At 46.9% G+C, this 19815-nt stretch overlaps 1 protein-coding gene across 1 annotated transcript in view; it reads left to right on the forward strand.

The window, feature by feature from the left end:
- LOC138249528 (ATP-binding cassette sub-family C member 5-like) overlaps window positions 1–19815 on the forward strand; it is a 2567733-nt gene that overhangs the window by 1755349 nt on the left and 792569 nt on the right. Inside the window, exon 16 of the mRNA XM_069203478.1 lies at window positions 5291–5623. Within this exon, the coding sequence (XP_069059579.1) occupies window positions 5291–5623 (333 nt within the window). The remainder of the gene's footprint in view (window positions 1–5290; window positions 5624–19815) is intronic.

The following is a 19815-nucleotide window of genomic DNA, read 5'->3' on the forward strand; positions in this document are numbered from 1 at the left end:
TATAAGGTGTAAGTACCTTTGGTACCCACTACAAACCAGGCCAGCCTCCTACACTACCAGGGTACCATATGACGTTCAAACCCAGATTTGTTGGTCCTTTTATAATTTCTCAAGTAATGAGCCCAGTAGCAGTATGTCGCTCATTAGCCACACATTGGCACACATACAGTCTTCCATGTCTCGTTGTTAAAACCATCTCCTTTTTTGCCACTTCAGTGTATCCCACCACCTCATCAGAAGTTGACAAGGAGTATGGCCTTTATTCTATTCTCAAATCACGTACAAAATGATGTAATTTACAGTACCTCGTAAACTGGGTGGGTTATGGGCCAGCTGGTAGATTGTGGGAACCTACCTTGTTTGTTAATACATCTCACCTCGTTATGACCTTCCATCATAGGTTTTCCCACAAATTAGGGGGAGCTACTGAGGGTGGGGTTACTGTCAGGACTTACTTGAGAATAGGCATCAGGGGGTTGTGGATCCACAGGAAGGTCCGGAACCAAAGGGCGACATGCCACTTGTGGCACCATCGGAGAAGATGATTGGGGAGACTTGACTGCTAGTGTTGGTGTTCGACATAGTCCAAGAATGCGAAGGTTGCCACTGTAGTGTATAAGATTCTGACCAGACAGTCTGCCATCTGAATTTCCTTTCAGTTCAGGATAGGCAGAGCTGTATTTAAGGGCTGCATTCTCCATCACTCTTTGGCAAATGTGCATGTTTGTGAGTTAATTTGCTCCTCTTCCAGTTCACATCCAACTTCCCCCTGTTTGTACTTTTATTGATTTGTTCCTGCCAGTAGATTTCCTAGGCAGGAATCACTATACTGTAGCTACTCCTTTCATCCTAGATTCTCCGGATTAAGCCTGTTTTTAAAGCTGGCCCATAGTCTCCAGGTAGTGAGTATGCTAATGACTGTATATTTCGACTTTGTAACTTTCCAGTTACAAAGTATGTTCAAACCTTGAATGTTTACAGGTGGTGAAAGGGGCTTCATACAAAAAGAACTCTATTATTTCTCCCTTACCATTTCCCTCTCCCGTTTCCCCATAGCCTAATTCTGAATGCTTGTGGATGTTTATTAAGTACAAAGGATCTTAGGCTTTAGGAAGACTTGGGCCTATCTGTTTGGATTTCATTTGTAGCTGTGATAATGACACAGGTCATCTGTGGACACACAAAGCTAGCATATTATTAGGTTATAGACCAGACTGAGGGTTTCCTCCTGATTTCAGTGCTGCCTGATGCTGCCAGGATTCCTTCTGGTAGCCACAGTGCCACATACGCAGATCAGCAATGTGGTAAGCAGATGCCATCCAGAAAGGTTTGTAAGGAAGTAAAAACCCCAAAAGGAAAAAACTTTCAGAGTCAGTTGGAAGAAGATATTTGGATAAACAGATCAGGACTTGATGCGAAGATGAGAATCAGGTTGCTAAACTACACAGGATTGAGTATAGAAGAATTTGGAAATCAGAAGACACGCAGAGGATTCTTGAATCTAAGGAAAAAACAATGGGACAAAAGTCTAGAACAATGGGTACGGAATGCAACAAAATTTACTATCAGTTGTGTTGAAGGACACCTTCCCTCGATTTCAGCGGCCTTTTCGACTAAGAAAACAGTAAGTGATATCACAGGAAGTACAGGATTCATCTGGTTTTGGGAAGTAGCCATAAGAATTCACTGCGCCCATCATCTTGGGTTAGGAATGACTATATAGTCCTGCTCCCTCTGTTCTTTGAGAATTGTGGGACACGGAGGATTCCAGAAAATGGAAAGTACCATCACAAGAAGTACAGGAACAGTCTAGAAGTAGAAAGCAGCCCTAAGAATCTACAGCACCCACAATCTTGGATTGGTAATGATGGTATAGCCCCCTCAGTTCCTTCCTGAAGAACTATGGGACAGAGAATGTAATGTGGAGGTTACCAGAAGATAAGTAAATGGCTTCCTGATTAAAAAAGTTTTCCCAGACCCTTTTTCCTCCTAAGATGATCCTTGTGGAAGATTAGGCTAAAAGGGGAAAGTTATGCAGATTTGCGAATCCGGATCATCATTATAAGATTCTCATCGTCCTCATGGCACATATATATCATCGGAACCAGTTTGTGTGACTGTTGATTAAATTATGCTCTCTGGCGATCAAGTTTTTTATTTGCTGTGTCAAAAATGGCCAGCTGGGGTATACAACCGAATCTGCTAGATGTAATCAGAACCTACACACAGATACCTGGGTTCAGGTTAAAATTGGAAATGGCGATAGAATCACCCAGATGATCCCTATGTGCAATGGACTAAAACAGAGGTGCGTGTTCGCTCTGGCCTCATTTAACATCTATATGGCAGATCTTGACTCCAGATGAGCAGATGTGGCAAACGACCCCCCCAAAACTAGCGAATGAATAGGTGCGTGTTCTACAATACACAGATGACATTGTGCTTTTCAGCTAGACACAGTTGGGTCTCCAGCATTTAATTACCAAACTGGTGGAATATCAGACCACGTGGGGGTCTCAAGCTAAATCACAAGACCAAAGTGATCTACTTTTCAGGCACACATAATACCAGTCGCATCAAGTACAAATGGGCGGCCGCTGGCAAATTCATAGCACTGGTCAAACATTATAAATATCTTGGCGTAACGCTGGACGCATCTTTCACTTACAAAGAAAATGTTTTGCACATATAAGGAGTGGCTCACAAACCACGTTTTGCTTTCTCACAGTTACAAGAAAAGCTGGACAGTAGATCGCACAGTTATCGATTGTAGGTAATCAGAGCACAATTCCTTCCATCACTAACCTACGGATTGGAGCTACTAAAAGGGTGTGACGCCCCTTTCCTTAATTGCCTACAGTCAGTGTTTTTCAAACACATTTTCCATCTACCAAAGCATTCATCGCAAGCTCTGGTGACGTTGGAATTTGGGTTGTTCCATCAAGTTCCGATCTTTTGGAGGGTATCAATAAAAATGTGCTGGATATTAAGAGTCTTCTCTGCTGACACGTTGGCCGCCCTATGCTGGAAGGAAATGGGGCTGCAACCTGACGATAACTCATGCTGGTCATCTGTACTCAGGCAAGCCTTGACTAACTTAAACTTACAGGCTGCATGGAACACAACACTGCCTTCCCTCTGCTAAAAATTCTTTTTATTAACAAGACTTCCAAACTTCATTGTTGGACAACTGACAAAGCAGACATGGCGAGCCAACACCATGGCTGGTCAGTCTTGTACACTTATACTGCCTGGTATACCCAGCTCTACCTTACGACCCTTCTAGCCAGCTCCATCCAACATTCTCTTCTTCAAATCTGCATGGGTGTTTTCCCGTCTAAGGTCTTGACTCTATTGTTGAAGCAAACTTAGCTGCCTTTGCGGCTTGTCGACTGAAAGTGTTTTACATTTCTTGTGTGTTTGTCCAGCAGTCCTGTTAATGAGAAAGTAACTGTTACGTCCCCCACTGAAAGCCCTATGAATTAGAACTTGTGGCACAGCCGTGATGGCGCTTTTAGATGGGCATAACATTCAGCTAGCTGCTAGAGCTACCAAATTCCTCTTGCATGTTAAAAAATTGCTCTCCCAATTGGTTGAGGCTTAGGAGAGTTTTCTAAATTGTCTTGAACAATCATGATTGATTTCTGTTTCCTTTGGCATAGTTCCTCACTTCTTTAGGCTTAGGCCACTAATCCATTGGGTCTTTCTGTCTGAATCTAGATCCGAATTTCTTGTCATCAAGGTATATTTTAATATCCAACTAACCCAATCTGTTAAAAAATGTTATCTATACGTTACAGTGGTCATATGATGTAGTATGGTGATATTTTTATTGTTTTTTGTACTGTATATTTAACATGCAATTGTTTGAACTAACTATGCATTAATAAATGGGACAATTTGCTGCATCTTGCCTGTTGCTCAGTAGTTGAATATGTTTCTTAATAGTGTCTGTAGTTCACTTACCACCTCCCTCACTTTGTACACTCAAATCCTAGCTTGACGATGAACTATATTGTAACACAAGTTCTGAATTTCCTCATTATTGATTTTTAGTGTACAATGAAAATATATAAATATTTATGAAATGGTGTGGCTCTGCAATCAGTGGTGGCTGCCACTGAATGGGCAAGGGTTACAAAAATCTTAATAAATTAAAAAAACACTTACCTTCTCCTTTGGGAGACCTATTCATTTCTCCTCCATCCTCATCCTCGTCCTCTTCCCAGCAGCACACAGGCTCCTACACTCACCTAAGCCAGTCACAACACTTCTATCACTAGCATGACAGCAGGGTTGTGCTTGGTGTGAGCAGCCTGGTTTGCCGCTCACACAGGGAGCAGGACCCTGTGCACTTTATCCTCCCGGCTGTGCAATACAACACGGCCGGCCAAACAGACATGTCCACTGATGGTGCACATACCATTCCTTCTCCAGCCCTCATCCAGCCCAGTCCCACCCCGCCCTAACCTGGCTCCAAATGAAAAATAGAATGATAAAAACGTGTTATTATCATTTTATTTTCCTTTTACTGAATGCAGTGGGGCGACGCTCCTCCTCCTTAGCGGAGGAGACGCCGCTGTCTGCTACATCATCTGTTTGTTCCATACACTCTGTTAGATTGAGCCTTCTGTTTTCATTATCTATTTAATGTTTATATTGTCACACAGTCTAGAAGCAAGCTTCTGAGTACTAGCAAGATAGCTTCCATAGCGAGGGAGAATGGGCCATAGTAAAGAGGCGATGAGACAAAGAAAGGTAAAGGAGAACAGGGAAACACAATTGTAAAATGAGGAGAACGGTGCTTCCTCTGGATTTTTTATACATTTATGAGTCACATTCACTTTCACAACCAAATACGTGTGCAGGTTCTTTCTGAATTGTAGGAGGTTGAGGGTGCTCCGAAGTGTCAAATTTGTGCTCCGAGGTCATTTTTCTAGGTAGCTGAAAGGTGTTCCTTTCTCACCAATGGATCTGACAGTTCAAGTGGCCCCTATGTTGAGGTAAATCTAAGTTCTCGAGCTGATTCGTAAGAGTTGAAATATGCAACTTTGTTGATACACTTCACTTTACAGAAATTGTTACATTAACTATGTAGTGCATTTTCATCACTAGCATATGGTGGGTCTCTATTTCATTGTTCTCCCTTCCGACAAATATTTCAATACAGGGCTGCCTTTGTTTGTTGTGCATGGTTACATCACTGTGCGCCAAAATGTGAACTGACTTATTAAAAAGAAAGCAATCTTGTCAAATTAACTAATTCTTTATTTCAATATATTAACTTTAGACAAGCCAGCAATTTCAAGCGAAGAAAAAGACAGTGAAGAAACTCCAAACTCTATAAACAAAGGAGAAAGGAGAGAACTAATTTCAGGAGAGGACACTAATGGAAACGCAGACTGTCTTGTTATAAGAGTGGAAGAACTTCTGCCGGCTGAGCAGATGAAAGAGGCAGATGGCGCTGCCCAGTCCTACACTTTTGTAAAGACTTTAAAAATTTCAGATCTGAAACCCGAGACGTGGCAGAACGAAAACTATGATGAAGATGCAGATGATGTTAAAAGTTCTTTGCAGGAAGATTTGATCAGTGTTGAATGTAATAAAGAGGACGATTTCAGAGGTATGCACGTATTACCGCTATTGTAGTGAGCAGCTTTTTCCAAGAGGCTAACGCCTGTTCCCCTTAGATTGTTGTTGTGTTAATATCAACATTCCTCCGATATAGGCTTATGTGATCCTCACTGCAGAACCCTTAGTTTATCTGTTTTCTGGAAAAGTCTAGCTGCTCCCTATGCTTCTCCAGATGCGTTTCCTAACTTTATAAATATTTTGAAAGAGGCATGTTTTTAGGGGCCTCACGACTAACTGTTACAGACTTATGGCCAAGGAAGCATTCCCTTTGCACCAGACATAACTGTTTCCTATGCCATTAGTTATTTTGCTGCTGCAGGACACATTAGGATACGACTGCAGTCACTTATCTTTTGTAGGAAGACCCTTGGCTCCCCATAGTATCATGGAGGGTGTGATTAGATAGTTCATGAAAACATGAGTTAGTCCTTTGAATTCCTAAGAGTATCGAATGGAAGAGTATTGAATCTTCACTGGGGTACTTGGTTGCAGGAATCGCAGGTTTACGGATTGTGATTCAGCCCCAGATACCACATACAGATGTCATGAGGATCTGATGGGGACATCTACTCATGACACTGTTGACATGCATTAAGCACAGAAGAAGGTGACATTTGGCCAGGCCTGCAGTACAGATTTCATATGAATTATAAACATTTTGTAAGAACCGAAGGGGTGCTCCAGACGAGTGTCAGTAAGGCATGGAACCGACCGACGCCCCTGCCCCGTCTGATGCCCTATGTAGTCTGGGTTTTTTTAGTTCTAGAATGGACGAAGCAGCAAAGGGAGTCACATAGCATCTCCTGGCAGGGCTAGAGAGCTATGCTAGCTTTAAAGCTTCCAGATCCAGTCTGTCATCTGTGATATTCATTATTATTAATAGTATATTTTCCTATCCAGTGCCATTGATCTGTGCTCACAAAAGCACTCTGCAATATATAGTTTCACACTCACAAACTGCGGTGCAAGGTAGAACATACAGTAATCAGAACTACATATTCCAATTATTTCATACATACGAGCCATTCAACTGCACAAAATCCGTAATCACTGAAATTATCCAGAAAGGACTTTGTGAATGCCCACAAGACTACACGTTTGTGGATATACATATACTCAAGACAAATCACAAACTCAGTTTCTCACTCCTTCGGGGCTTTTCTTCTACATAATTGCACAGAGTTGTAAAATACAATTACTCAGCAGAAAAATCATCTACTCGTCCTAGTTGATAGATAACATGCCTCAATTGAGCCATTTCCATTGGTGCCGCAGAGTGGTTAGTAAAACTGTCACAACTGAGACCCTGGGTTACGGTATTTATCAGGTACAATATTTAGCCTTTCAAAACATACCATAGCATGCAGTTTGTTCATCAAAACACGCACAGCCAGCTTTTTAGCATGTGTTTTCCTCTGATGTAAAGCTGCTAATGTGTAATAGGGGAAAATTGCCTGTGTGCAGGCTTTCTGACACCCAGTAATCCACCCATTTGCAGAGGTCCCAGAAGATAGAAGCAATCCTATTGATAGGCTTGCAACCATGGGATCATGTGCAACTTCAATAGCTGCTGGTGGCAAGGTGTACACGTGGTAAAATCTTTTTATGATGCTCTTCACTATCCTGGTCCTATATTTCTAAAGAACAAGATCCTTTGGCATAACCCTTCGAGATCCTTCTCAATCCTAGCACATAAAATATGAATGGCAGAAAAAGCTTGTGCTTAAGATAGATCTTTCTCTTTCGTGGCATATTGCCTGAAAAACTCATTACTTTGTCAGCTCTAAAACTGTGAAAAAAGCAGACTTATGGGAATAATTAAAACTGTATATTTTCCACAAAAACATTCACAGCACCTTCTTGAATTGCTCTCTTCAGCACTAATAACATTACATATTAATTTGCTTCAGGTTGTCTTATCACGTCTCAATCTGCAATTCTTTCTCCTTTTACGTAACGATAAGCAGCATCCTGATCCGAATGAGGATGTCTTTTAGCTCCACTTGCCCATGTGTTAGGTGTGAGTGGTGGACATTGCCAAAATAGGCGCAGATTTATGGAAAGTGGCACTGCACCGAGTTCAGCACCCCTTTCCCTGCACCCCTTAGCGCCCCCCCTACAGACACCATGTGTGCGCTGTGTTTAAAATACGGTGCACCATGGCGCAGGGTAGGGGGCAATAGTGTAGTTTTTCATGACGCTATTGATGTACTCTGCAGGAGTAGCCCCAAAATATTGGCGCTACTCCTGCAGAGTTCAGAGAGGCCCATTATAAATAATGGAAGCCACCTTTTAACGTCTGCTCTGAGCAGGCGTTAAAAGTGCCAGACAAAATGACACAAGGAAATCTCTTAGATTTCCTTGCGCCATTTTTTGGCGCCCCTAACAGGGTAACACCCCCTTTGCATAAATTATGTCTGGCGCAGGCATAATGTAGCGCAAAGGGTTACAGAGTGGTGCAATGCATGCATTGCGCCACTTTGTAAATATGGCGCTAGGATTTTGGCCTCGTTGGGCCATATCAGTGTAAAAAAACAATGACGCTAATGTGGTACAAGGTGGCGCTGGGGCGCATAAATATGCCCCATAGTTCCTGCTCTGAGCTTGCGTACATGCCTTTTGTATAGAGTGCAGTATACCATTTTCTGAACTCATCTAATTTCCCCTCCTCAGTTAAAAGTATCCCACCTGAGCTCGAATGGATGTCGCTCACATCGCTTTCTTTTTTCCCCCCTCTGGGATTGGCGCTACTAGAGTGCCCATCTTACCCCCACCACATTTTTTTTCAAATATATTTTTATTGATTTTCACCATTACAAGGTAAATAGCCAGTAACAGCGATGCCAATCATACCACAGCCCCTTATCTATGAAGGAACATAAAGAATCATACATCGGCTGAGAAATTTGAAATCATAATCACATGCCATATAATCGCGCAACTTCAACGGAGTTACATGCCAGTGCTATAACCAGCTATATGTTAAGCTTCTAGTTAGGTCTTGTCACAACCATGAGTCCCAATCCCCCATTTTCTAACTCACTCTATATTGTGGCTGGTCGACGTCACTTGCTATAAGGCCCCTATATAATTAATACGGGGAAAGGAAACAAAACTTGGTGAGGGTGATATCTATGTAACATGTCTGGAAGGTGTGGTTCAGGGATAGAGGGCATCCGTGTTAAATTATCCAGCAGGGAACCCTGGTCCAGAAGGGGAACTACCTGAGTCGGGTGGTGGAAAGTGAATGATCGGGGACCAACAATCCATGAGTGATGTGCCATGGCGTTTGCCCAGCACGTGTAGAAGGCTCACTCCTCCCCCACATACCCAGGACCTTGGGAGCCCGAAAAGCATGTTATATCCGGGCAGGGTGGGGGGAGGAGGCAGGAGAAAAAAATGGGGTTCTAATTGGCACGGAGTTCCATCATGTAATGGGTTGTGTTGTAGAAGGTCTCACTGCTGACATAGATTAGTCTGGTGGGCTGGCATCCTCGTTCCCCTGGGGGGGCATTTTGTCGGCCGGTTTAATCAAATAGGTATCCCAGAGCGTCATAGCTCCACCTCCACCCTGAGAGCGTTGGTCCTGCTCCAATGCTTTAGCTTCTGCCGTAGCCCAGCGAGACACTGTGTGTAGCCAGTTTTCCACACTGCGGGGCTGGGGTGCTTTCCAAGACATAGCAATACGTTTTTGAACAGTACAGGTGCAAGGTTGTAAGAGGCTGGCCTGATCTGTAGTGGGTACCTAAGGTACTTACACCGTATACCAGGTCCAGTTATCCCTTATTAGTGAAATGTAGACAGTGTTCTAGCAGCTTAGGCTGTCTAGAGGTAGCTGTAGCTGAGCAGCTTAGGCTGAATTAGGAGACATGAAAAACTCCTGCAATACCACTATAGTTACAAAGTACTTATACGCAATAAAAGACATTACTTGGTATTACCAAAAATACAGGTACTTTATTTTAGTTACACAAGGCCAAAAATATCTTAGAGGCAATACTCCTTCTGGAGGTAAGTATTATACACAATATATACACTAGAGACCAAAATCAGGTAAGTAAATAGTCATAGAATAGTGCAAACAGTAGAAAATACAATAGAATGCAATAGGCCTAGGGGCAACACAAACCATATACTAAGAAAGTGGAATGTGAATCAAGAATTCCCCCTAGGAAGGAATGGCCATGTAACATGTCTGAGATCATGGAACTGTCCCCCCCATTCCAAATATGGTATTGGGGAGCCAATTATCTGCATCCTGGGCGCTCCACCATAGACTCACAGTACTGCCAAACCAGCTCTCTGAGGCTTGCATGGCAGCTACAGGTGCTGCTACCTCACAGACAGGGTTCTGCCCTCCTGGGGTCTGGGCAGCCCAGTCCCAGGAAGACAGAACAAAGCATTTCCTCTGAGAGCAGGGTGTTACACCCTCTCTCTTTGGAAATAGGTGTTACATGCTGGGGAGGGGTAGCCTCCCCAGCCTCTGGAAATGCTTTAAAGGGCACAGATGGTGCCCTCCTTGCATAAACCAGTCTACACCGGTTCAGGGACCCCTTCTCCCGTGCTCTGGTGGGAAACTGCACAAAGGAAAGGGGATTGACCACTCCGCTGTCCATCACCACCCCAGGGGTGGTGCCCAGAGCTCCTCCAGTGTGTCCCAGACTTCAGCCATCTTGCTTTGCAAGGTGTGGGGGCACTCTGGAGGGCTCTGAGAGGCCAGTGCCAGCAGGTGACGTCAGAGACTCCTCCTGATAGGTCCATACCTGATAAGGTAGCCAATCCCCCTCTCACGGCTATTTAGGGTCTCTCCTGTGGGTTCTCTTCATATTCTGCTTGCAAGTTTCCTTCAGGAATCCTCTGCAACAACTTCAGACTCTTCTGACCTCGGATCAGCCGCAGCCTGCTCCAAGAAACGCTGTAACTGCAACAAAGTGTCTACAAGAGACACTTTCCTTCAGCAACCTCAGCTCCAAGTCAGCAACTGCAACAGTTTCCACGGTGTGCACGCTCTGGGGACTCCCTGTCTTCATCCTGCACCAGAATGACCAAAGAAATCTCCTGTGGAGTGACAGAGTCACTCCTCTGCTCCAAGCAGGCACTTTCCAAGGTGACGACCGGTACCCTGGGACTCCTCTCACGGCGACGAGCGTGCTCCTAAGGACACAGAGGGTGGACATCATCGACATAGACTGTCCTGAGGTCCTGCTGATGCAATTTGGAGGAGGTAAGACCTTGCCTTCCCAGAGAACAACGGTACCCCTATGTATTGTGTCTTCTTTGCCTCCTGAGGCCTCTGTGCACTCTTTGCAAAATTCCTTCATGCACAGCCTGGCCCAGGTCCCCAGCACTCCACCCTGCGACGCTGAACTCGCTGAGTTGTTCTCCAGTGGCGTGGGACCTTCCTTTGTTGTGCTGCATCAACCGCGTTTTGCACCTCCTTTGAATCCGGATACTGCGGCTTCTGGGGGTGCTGGCTGGCATCCTGAGGGCTCTCTAAAGTGCTGAGAGCCCCCTCTTCCTCCTCACAAAGAGTGTAGGCCCCCAGGTCCTTCCTGGGTCCATCCAGCACCATTTTGATGAAAAACGCACTTTTGTCGTAGCCAAGGCTTGTCTGCAACGATCTTCACGCCACGGGACATCTTTTGCATCACACAGGAACCCGCTGACATGTTCCTAGGCTGCATTTCTGCAGTCTTCTACTAACCGGGGACTCTTCTTTTGCACCCTCTTCTGGGTTGGCAGGGGCTCCTGTCCTTCCTGGAACTTCTTTCGACTTCTGGACTTGGTCCCCTCAGTTGCAGGTCTTCAGGTCCAATAATCCAGCAGTTGTTCTTTGCAGACTTGGTTGACTGCTGCAAAATCACAAAATCTAGGTGTAGTGTGTCCTAAGGAAACTTGCAGTACTTTACTTCTGCTTTTCTGGGCTCTGGGTTGGGGTAATTTACTTACCTTTACTGTATTCTTACTCTCCCAGCGATTCTGCACACACTACACTTGTCTAGGGGGAATTCTTGATTCACATTCCACTTTTTTAGTGTATGGTTTGTCTTGCCCCTAGACCTTTTTTCTCCCATTGCATGATATATGATCTCCTACTGTTTGCATTGTCCTATGACTACTTACTTGTCTAATTTTGGTGTCTAGTGTATATGTTGTGTATAATACTTACCACCAGAAGGAGTATTGTTTCTAAGATATTTTTCGTACTGTGTCACCCAAATAAATACCTTTATTTTTGGAAACACTGAGTATTGTCTTTACTTGTACTGTGTAACTATAAGTGGCATTGCATGAGCTTTGCATGTCTCCTCGTTCAGCCTAAGCTGCTCTGCTATAGCTACCTCTATCAGCCTAGGCTGCTAGAACACTACTACATTCACTAACAAGGGATAACTGGACCTGGTATAAGGTGTAATTACCGAAGGTACACACTACAAACCAAGCCAGCCTCCTACAGAGACGGCCCTCCCCTCTGAGCCATGTGTCAATATATAGTGCAGCCTTTGATATAGTGTGGGTTCTAAAAGGCCCAACTGCCAGATCTCCCCTATCACTGCGTGTACTGCTGTGTAAGCAAGGAACTTCCCCGTGTCTAGGCCGTACACTTCGCTCAGATTCGAAAAGGAACTCATCTGACCCTCTTCATAAAGATTGCCAGATGTGCGAGCCCACCCTCCCTCCATGTATTGAAGTTGTATATTTGATTAAGGTCTCGCGATTGGGGTATATCCCATAGCAGGAGTTGAGTTGAGTATGGAAACAACTGCCACCGTGGATAGATATGTTGAGCCCAGGCCGACTTTGCCGTCCACAGTAGCAGACCTAGATCTGCGTGACGTGTGCCCAATTTGAGGAGCCAGCCCAGCACCCCCTCCATCCCTTACAGCAGCTTGCACCATATCCCCCTCAATTGTTCAGTCACCAGCCAACCAGAGCATCAGCCACTGTAGTTGAGCTGCTGCATAATATTGTTCTATATCTAGTACCGCCATGCCACGTTCGGTCAGGGGGTGCTGGAGTGCATCCAGGGACACCCTCCTGCGTCCCGGTCCCCATACAAGTGCTGTTAGCAGACTGCGTATAGCTTTAAAAAAGGCCTTCTCAAGAGGAACCGGTAATGCGATGAACAAGTAGAGAAATCGGGAGAGAACCAACATTTTGGCAATGGCCGCTCTACCCATAGGGAAGAAAGGCAGGTGCGTCCAGAAGGGCAAAGGTTGTCGAGTGAAGTTCAGGGCCTTGCCGTAGTTGCCCTCCACTCAGTCTATCTCAGAGTGGTAAACGTTGATCCCCAAATAACGTAATGATGGTAGTCCTGCTATGTCGTCTGCCTTACATAAGGGGAATGCACAAGACTTACCCCAATTAACCTTAATGCCTACTACTGCACCAAACCGGTCTAATAAATTAAAAAGAGTTGGGAGGATACTGTGCACATCACGCAGATAAATTAAAACATCATCCGCATAGAGTGAAGTGACATGCCATCGTCCCCCCACCTAGAGTCCCCATTCTGATGGATACAACTACCTGTGGATTCCTCACCTAATGAATACTCCCATGGCGCCAGCATTCGACGGATATCTTCTTCCTAGTCTCTGCACGTCGACGAGGACGTCACTCTAGCCCACGCGACGCCGTCTGACGTCATACAGGCAATAAGAGGTCCTCGCCGACGTGCCGACGTCAGTTCCCTTTTTTCCGTGCATTCGAAACGGTTATCTTCGAGGGAGCTACTGTTGCTTTCGAAGTTACAGTGTGTTTTTCTGCTGCGTGATTTTATCTGAGAGTTACTATGTCTCAGAGGAAGTCTGGTTTTAAGCCCTGTCGGGAGTGTGGGGGCAAGATGTCCGTTACGGACCCGCACTCGGACTGTTTATGGTGCTTAAGCTCCGACCACGACGTCGCAACATGTGATTCATGCCAACACATGAATCCCAAGGCCCTAAAAGAGCGAGAGGCTAAACTCTTCATGGCAAAGTCAAAGAGGAAGGAGAAGAAGCATCATAGGAAGTCCTCCTCGCCGAAGACTCATCGGCGCCATCGAGATTCCCGGCGCCGTAGGGATTCACGGCGCCATTCCAACCAGAGGTCTCGATCGAGGTCGCCTTCGGCTCGGCGTTGTAAGACTTGGGAGGTCAGTCCCACAGTCACTCCACATCCATCGACGCCGTTGCCTTCTCCGGCTTCGCCGACTTCGCCTGGGCAGACATCTTCAGTTATTGAAGTGCTGCAGCCTCAGGTGTTCTCTCCGGCGTCGCAGACGTCGAGGCTGGCGTCGGGGTCGCCTTCGATCCAGGCACCCCAGTATCCGGCTTTTCCTGCCCCTGGAGCTGATAATACCGCATTTTTGAATGCGATGTATACCATCTTTCAGCAGATGGCTCCAGGAGGTGCTCCAACTGGTCCTTCGGGGCCGTTGGCTTTCACCTTGGGTGCTCCGGCGCCGCTACGGCCAGCACCCTTCATGCCCTTTCTCCCCTTAGGGAATGTGGGCTCGGCGCCGGTGTTGACTCCGGTGTCCGCTCCGGTGGCCCCAGAGGTTTCGGCCCCGTAGGTTTCCATCCAGTCGACTTCGGAGTTTCGTCCACTGACTCCGACAGGACCATCGGAGACTCCGAGACGCGCCTCTCTGTATCCAGCTCCTACCTCGGCGTCGAAGCTGCCTGTGGCGCCGGACATGGCGTCGGATGGATCCGGCGATCGGCGTCGTTCCTCGAATTCGGCGGATGCCATGTCGACGCCGCGTATTGAAGAGAGGCTACATTCTAGGAGGCGTGCCCTCCGTCTCTTAGAAGAGCAGGAATACCAACGGGTATTGGAGGAAGGAGAGATAGAGGATTCTGGCGAGGGTCTTCATGGACTGGATACAGCTAGTGGGCTGGATACTTCCCCTGAGTGGGACTTATCATCTCCAGGGGAGTATACTGAGGAGGCAGCCACTTTTCACGCTGTGGTAAGAAAGGCAGCTAACTTTCTTGAATTGCCTTTGCCGGTAGCGGAGGCGAAGCAGAATTTGTTGACTGAGATCCTGCATCCGGCCTCTACTGCAGCAGAGCCTCTTTTACCATTCAATGAGGCTTTGCTTGATCCGGTGTTGGAGGTGTGGAAGAAGCCGGTATCTTCCTCGGCTGTTCATAGGGCTGTGGCCAGGAGGTATCGGGCTGCACCATCTGACCCTGGCTTTCTGTCCAGACACCCTACGCCGGAGAGCTTGGTGGTCCAGGCCTCCTGTTCTTCTAGATCTGCGCCTGGATCTTTTCCGACGGTGCCGGGGGATAGAGACTCCAAGAAGTTGGACTCTCAGTCCAAGAAAATATTCTCATCCTGCAGCATGGCGTTGAAGTCCACCAACGCGTCATGTATCTTGGGGAGGTACATCTATGCTCTTATGGACGAAATAACATCTTCCCATACGGAGCTTCCCCAAGGGCTTTTGAATATCGTCTCCGATGCCCAGGCTGCTGCAACCCAGGTTATCCAATCTGGGTTGGATACGACTGACTCAGTGGCTAGGGCGATGGGCACGGCTGTTGTTGCGAGGAGACAGGCTTGGCTTCGCAACTCAGGGTTCTCTGCGGACGTGCAGTCGACCCTGTTGGACCTCCCGTTTGATGGGGACAAACTGTTTGGGGCCAAGGCGGATTCGGGCCTGGAGAGGTTCAAAGAAAGCAGGGCCACAGCCAAATCATTAGGACTACAAGCCTCTTCTTCTACCTCCTCCAGATTTTTCAGGAGGTTTTGTGGATTTGGACGTGGCTCTTCCTCCTCTTCCTTTCGGGGGAAATTCCAGCAACCCGCCTCTTCTCACCCCTATAGATCATTTAGAGGGAGGGGTAGGGCCCGCACCAGAGGAGCCTCTCAGCAGCACTCTGCCTCTTCCTCGTCCTCTGGAGGGGTGCAGCAGGGAAAGCAGCCTTAGGCTTTCACCATTTCCCACTCACTCCTCTCCTGTAGGGGGAAGATTACGGCATTTTCTCCACAAGTGGGAGACTATTACAACGGACACTTGGGTTATCAGTATTGTGGAGAAAGGCTACACCCTTCCCTTTTGGGAGTTTCCGCCCCCCCCTCCCGCCCCGCCCATCTTATTGTTCAGAAGAACACCTCCTGTTGCTAGAACAGGAGGTTCAAGTCCTCCTTTCAAAGGGCGCGGTGGAGTTGGTTCCAGAGCAGGAAAGGGGTTGAGGTTGTTACTCAAGATACTTCCTGATTCCCAAGAAAGATGGTCGGTTGAGACCGATCCTGGATCTGAGGGTCTTGAATTGGTTCCTCAATCAGGAAAAGTTCAAGATGCTGACCCTAGCACAGGTGCTTTTGGCGTTGAACAAAGAAGATTGGATGGTGTCTGTCGACTTGCAGGATGCTTATTTTCATATCCCGATACTCAAGTCGCACAGGAAGTATCTCCGGTTTGTGGTAGGGTCGTAGCACTATCAGTTTGCGGTCCTCCCGTTTGGTCTTACTTCGGCACCTCGAGTCTTCACGAAGGTGATGTCGGTGGTTGCGGCAGAGCTCAGAAGGAAGGGGATAGCAGTATTCCCTTACTTGGACGACTGGTTGATCAAAGCCAAGTCCCCGGAGCTTGTGTCGTATCAACTGCAGTCAACAACCCAGTTGTTGTTCGACCTGGGATTTTCGGTGAACGTGCCCAAATCTCACCTGGAGCCCTCTCAGCACCTCCTGTTCATAGGGGCAGTACTGGATACAACATTGAATCGAGCCTTTCCTCCGCCTCAGCGGGTTCAAGATATTCAGGAATTGGTTCCAATGTTTCGAAATGGAGCGGTAGTTCCAGTCCTCAAGGTCCTTCGTCTGCTCGGTCTGTTTGCCTCCTGCATACTGTTGGTCACGCATGCTCGCTGGCACATGAGGGCTCTTCAGTGGTGCCTCCGAAGGCAGTGGTCTCAACACAAGGGAGATCTAGAAGGTGCGGTCAAGATCTCCAGAGATGCTGCTGTGGACTTGAAGTGGTGGATTGCGAGCAACAATCTTTCGCAAGGAAAGCCGTTCGCGCAGTCGCCACCAGTGGCCACGGTCATAACGGATGCTTCCACTCTAGGGTGGGGAGCTCATCTGGGGGATCTGGAGATCAAAGGACTTTGGTCTCCAGAGGAACAGATGTTTCATATCAATCTGTTAGAGTTACGGGCTGTACGTCTGGCTCTCAAGGTCTTCCTCCCTTCCCTTCGTGGTCAGTCGGTATAGGTCCTGACGGACAATATTACCACGATGTGGTACATAAACAAACAGGGAGGAGTAGGATCGTACCTTCTCTGCAGAGAAGCTCTTCGACTATGGTCCTGGGCAAAGGACCATCAGATTTGCTTGGTAGCAAATCATTTGGCCGGGGTCTTGAATGTACGAGCGGACAGTCTCAGTCGTCAATTCTCGGCCGACCACGAGTGGCGTCTCCATCCAGATCAAGTCCGTTTAATCTTCCAGATGTGGGGGTTTCCTCGGATAGATCTGTTTGCCACTCGGGAGAACGCGCATTGTCCGTTATTCTGCAGCCTCCAGTATCCGGTGCAGGGAGCATTGGGGGACGCGTTTCAGATAACATGGTGCGACCAGTTGCTTTACGCGTTTCCTCCCATACCCTTGATTCTTCGAGTGTTGAGGAAGATTCGCCAAGACCGGGCCCAAGTCATCTTAATAGCTCCGGATTGGCCAAGGAGGGTGTGGTGCTCCGACCTTCTCCAACTCTCACTGTGCCCTCCGCTCCGTCTCCCTCTCAGGGCAGACCTCCTCTCGCAGTCTCAGGGGCAGGTTTTACACCCCAACCTCCAGAGTCTACACCTACATGCCTGGAGATTGAACAGGGCAACCTGAGTTCCTTCTCTCTCCCGCCTGATGTAGTGGATGTTATATTAGCGGCCAGGCGACACTCCACTAAATCTATCTACGCTAATAGGTGGTCTAAATTTGTTATGTGGTGTGGAGAGAGACAGATTGATCCCTTACATGCTCATCTGTCAGATGTTTTGTCTTTTGCTCTGTCTCTAGCGCAGAAAGGTTGTGCAGTGGCTACCATTAAAGGTTATTTGTCTGCCCTGTCAGCCTTCATTTGTCTTCCAGATCAACCATCGTTGTTTAAATCCCCTATTGTTCTCAGATTCTTGAAAGGTCTTCTAAATAAATATCCTCCAAAAACATTCGTTATGCCTCAATGGGATTTGTCCTTGGTCCTCACTTTCCTTATGGGGTCCCCTTTTGAGCCGATGCATTCTTGCCCCTTAAGGTATTTGGTTATTAAAACAGTCTTCCTGGTGGCTATAACATCTGCAAGGAGAGTGAGTGAGTTGCAAGCCTTATCGGTAAAACCCCCTTATACAACTTTTTATGGGGATAAGGTGGTGTTGAGGACCAAGGCTGCTTTCCTCCCGAAGGTTGTTTCACCCTTCCATTTGGCCCAGACAATTACTTTGTCCACGTTCTATCCTCCGCCTCATCCTTCAAAGGAGGAAGAGAGACTACATCGATTGGACCCAAAGAGGGCGTTAAGCTTCAACATAGATAGAACGAAGGACTTCAGGCTGGAGGATCAGCTGTTCATCGGATACGTGGGCAAGAGGAGAGGAAAGGCAGTCCACAAGAGAACACTCTCCAGGTGGGTTGTTCTTTGCATTAAAATCTGTTACTCTTTGGCAAAGAAGGATCCTCCTGATGGCATTAGAGCTCATTCCACCAGAGCTAAGTCGGCCACTACGGCCTTGGCCAGGGGTGTTCCTGTGGTCGACATCTGCAAGGCCGCAACTTGGTCGTCCCTTCACACTTTTGCGAAACATTACTGTTTGGACTCTGAGGTCAGAAGGGACGGCCATTTTGCATGGTCAGTGCTGCAGGATTTCTTGGTTTGACCATTTCGGCACCCACCACCGGGAGTGGTACTGCTTTGGGACTCTATTCATTAGGTGAGGAATCCACAGGTAGTTGTATCCATCAGAAGAACGAGTTACTTACCTTCGGTAACGACTTTTCTGGTGGATACATTAGCTACCTGTGGATTCCTCACGGTCCCACCCGCCTCCCCGTTGCCTTTCTGGTCTTACCAAGTAATCCTTGAGTGCGCTCCTCTTGGTCTTCAAGGGTGCAATAGATGTTGTATATATGGATACTTGTATATATTTATATGTTTATATATATGTATATATTTTTGTGTATATACATGATTTGCATATATTTGTTGGTTTAAAAAAAAAAAAAAAAAAGAGAGTTATATTAAAATTACACCCATTTTATTGCAATGTTGTGCATTTTACAATGTTATGTGATGTTGCCTTGCTCTTTCATTGCATTGGGTTGCTGTTCTCATGCACGTAAAAAATGTTGGTACTGACGTCGGCACGTCGGCGAGGACCTCTTATTGCCTGTATGACGTCAGACGGCGTCGCGTGGGCTAGAGTGACGTCCTCGTCGACGTGCAGAGAGTAGGAAGAAGATTTCCGTCGAATGCTGGCGCCATGGGAGTATTCATTAGGTGAGGAATCCACAGGTAGCTAATGTATCCACCAGAAAAGTCGTTACCGAAGGTAAGTAACTCGTTCGTTTGGCTCCCTCTCCTGTAACCTTGCTGCCAAAGACTCCATTGTTAATGCGAAAAGCACCAGAGAAAGAGAGCAACCCTGTTGTGTTCCCTTCTGGATGAGAAATTAGTGAGATACCTGATTGCCAGTGCGGACTCTCACCTGAGGGGTGGTGTACAGCAGCTGTACCCACTGTATAAAACGAGGGCCAAGTCCAAATCGTTCCAGGACCTGCATCAAGTAGGCCCAGCTAAGCGTGTCGAATGCCTTTTCAAAGTCCAGGGAGACAGCCACTGGGTGGTCCAGCTCCCTGCAAACTGCATCTATGATGTGGCATAGAGTCTGGTGTTGTGATATGTGGCGCTGCGTGGCACAAATCTGCACTGATCGGGGTGACTTAATTTAGAGATCACGGTGAGCAGTCTATTTGCTAGGGTCTTGCTTAGGATCTTGTAATCGATGTTTAGTATTGATAGGGGTCAATACGAGCTCGCTTCGAGCGGGTCTTTACCTGGTTTGGGTAGTACTACTATGAGTGCTTCACCCAGCGATGGTGGATGTTCCCCTTGCTGAAAAGATGATTGTACATATCCAGTAACCTAGGTGCAAGAGTGTCCCTGTAGGTAGCATAGAATTCAACTGAGAACCCATCCAG

The sequence above is a fragment of the Pleurodeles waltl genome, chromosome 8 (assembly GCF_031143425.1).
Source record: "Pleurodeles waltl isolate 20211129_DDA chromosome 8, aPleWal1.hap1.20221129, whole genome shotgun sequence".
In the NCBI taxonomy this organism is placed as follows: domain Eukaryota; kingdom Metazoa; phylum Chordata; class Amphibia; order Caudata; family Salamandridae; genus Pleurodeles; species Pleurodeles waltl.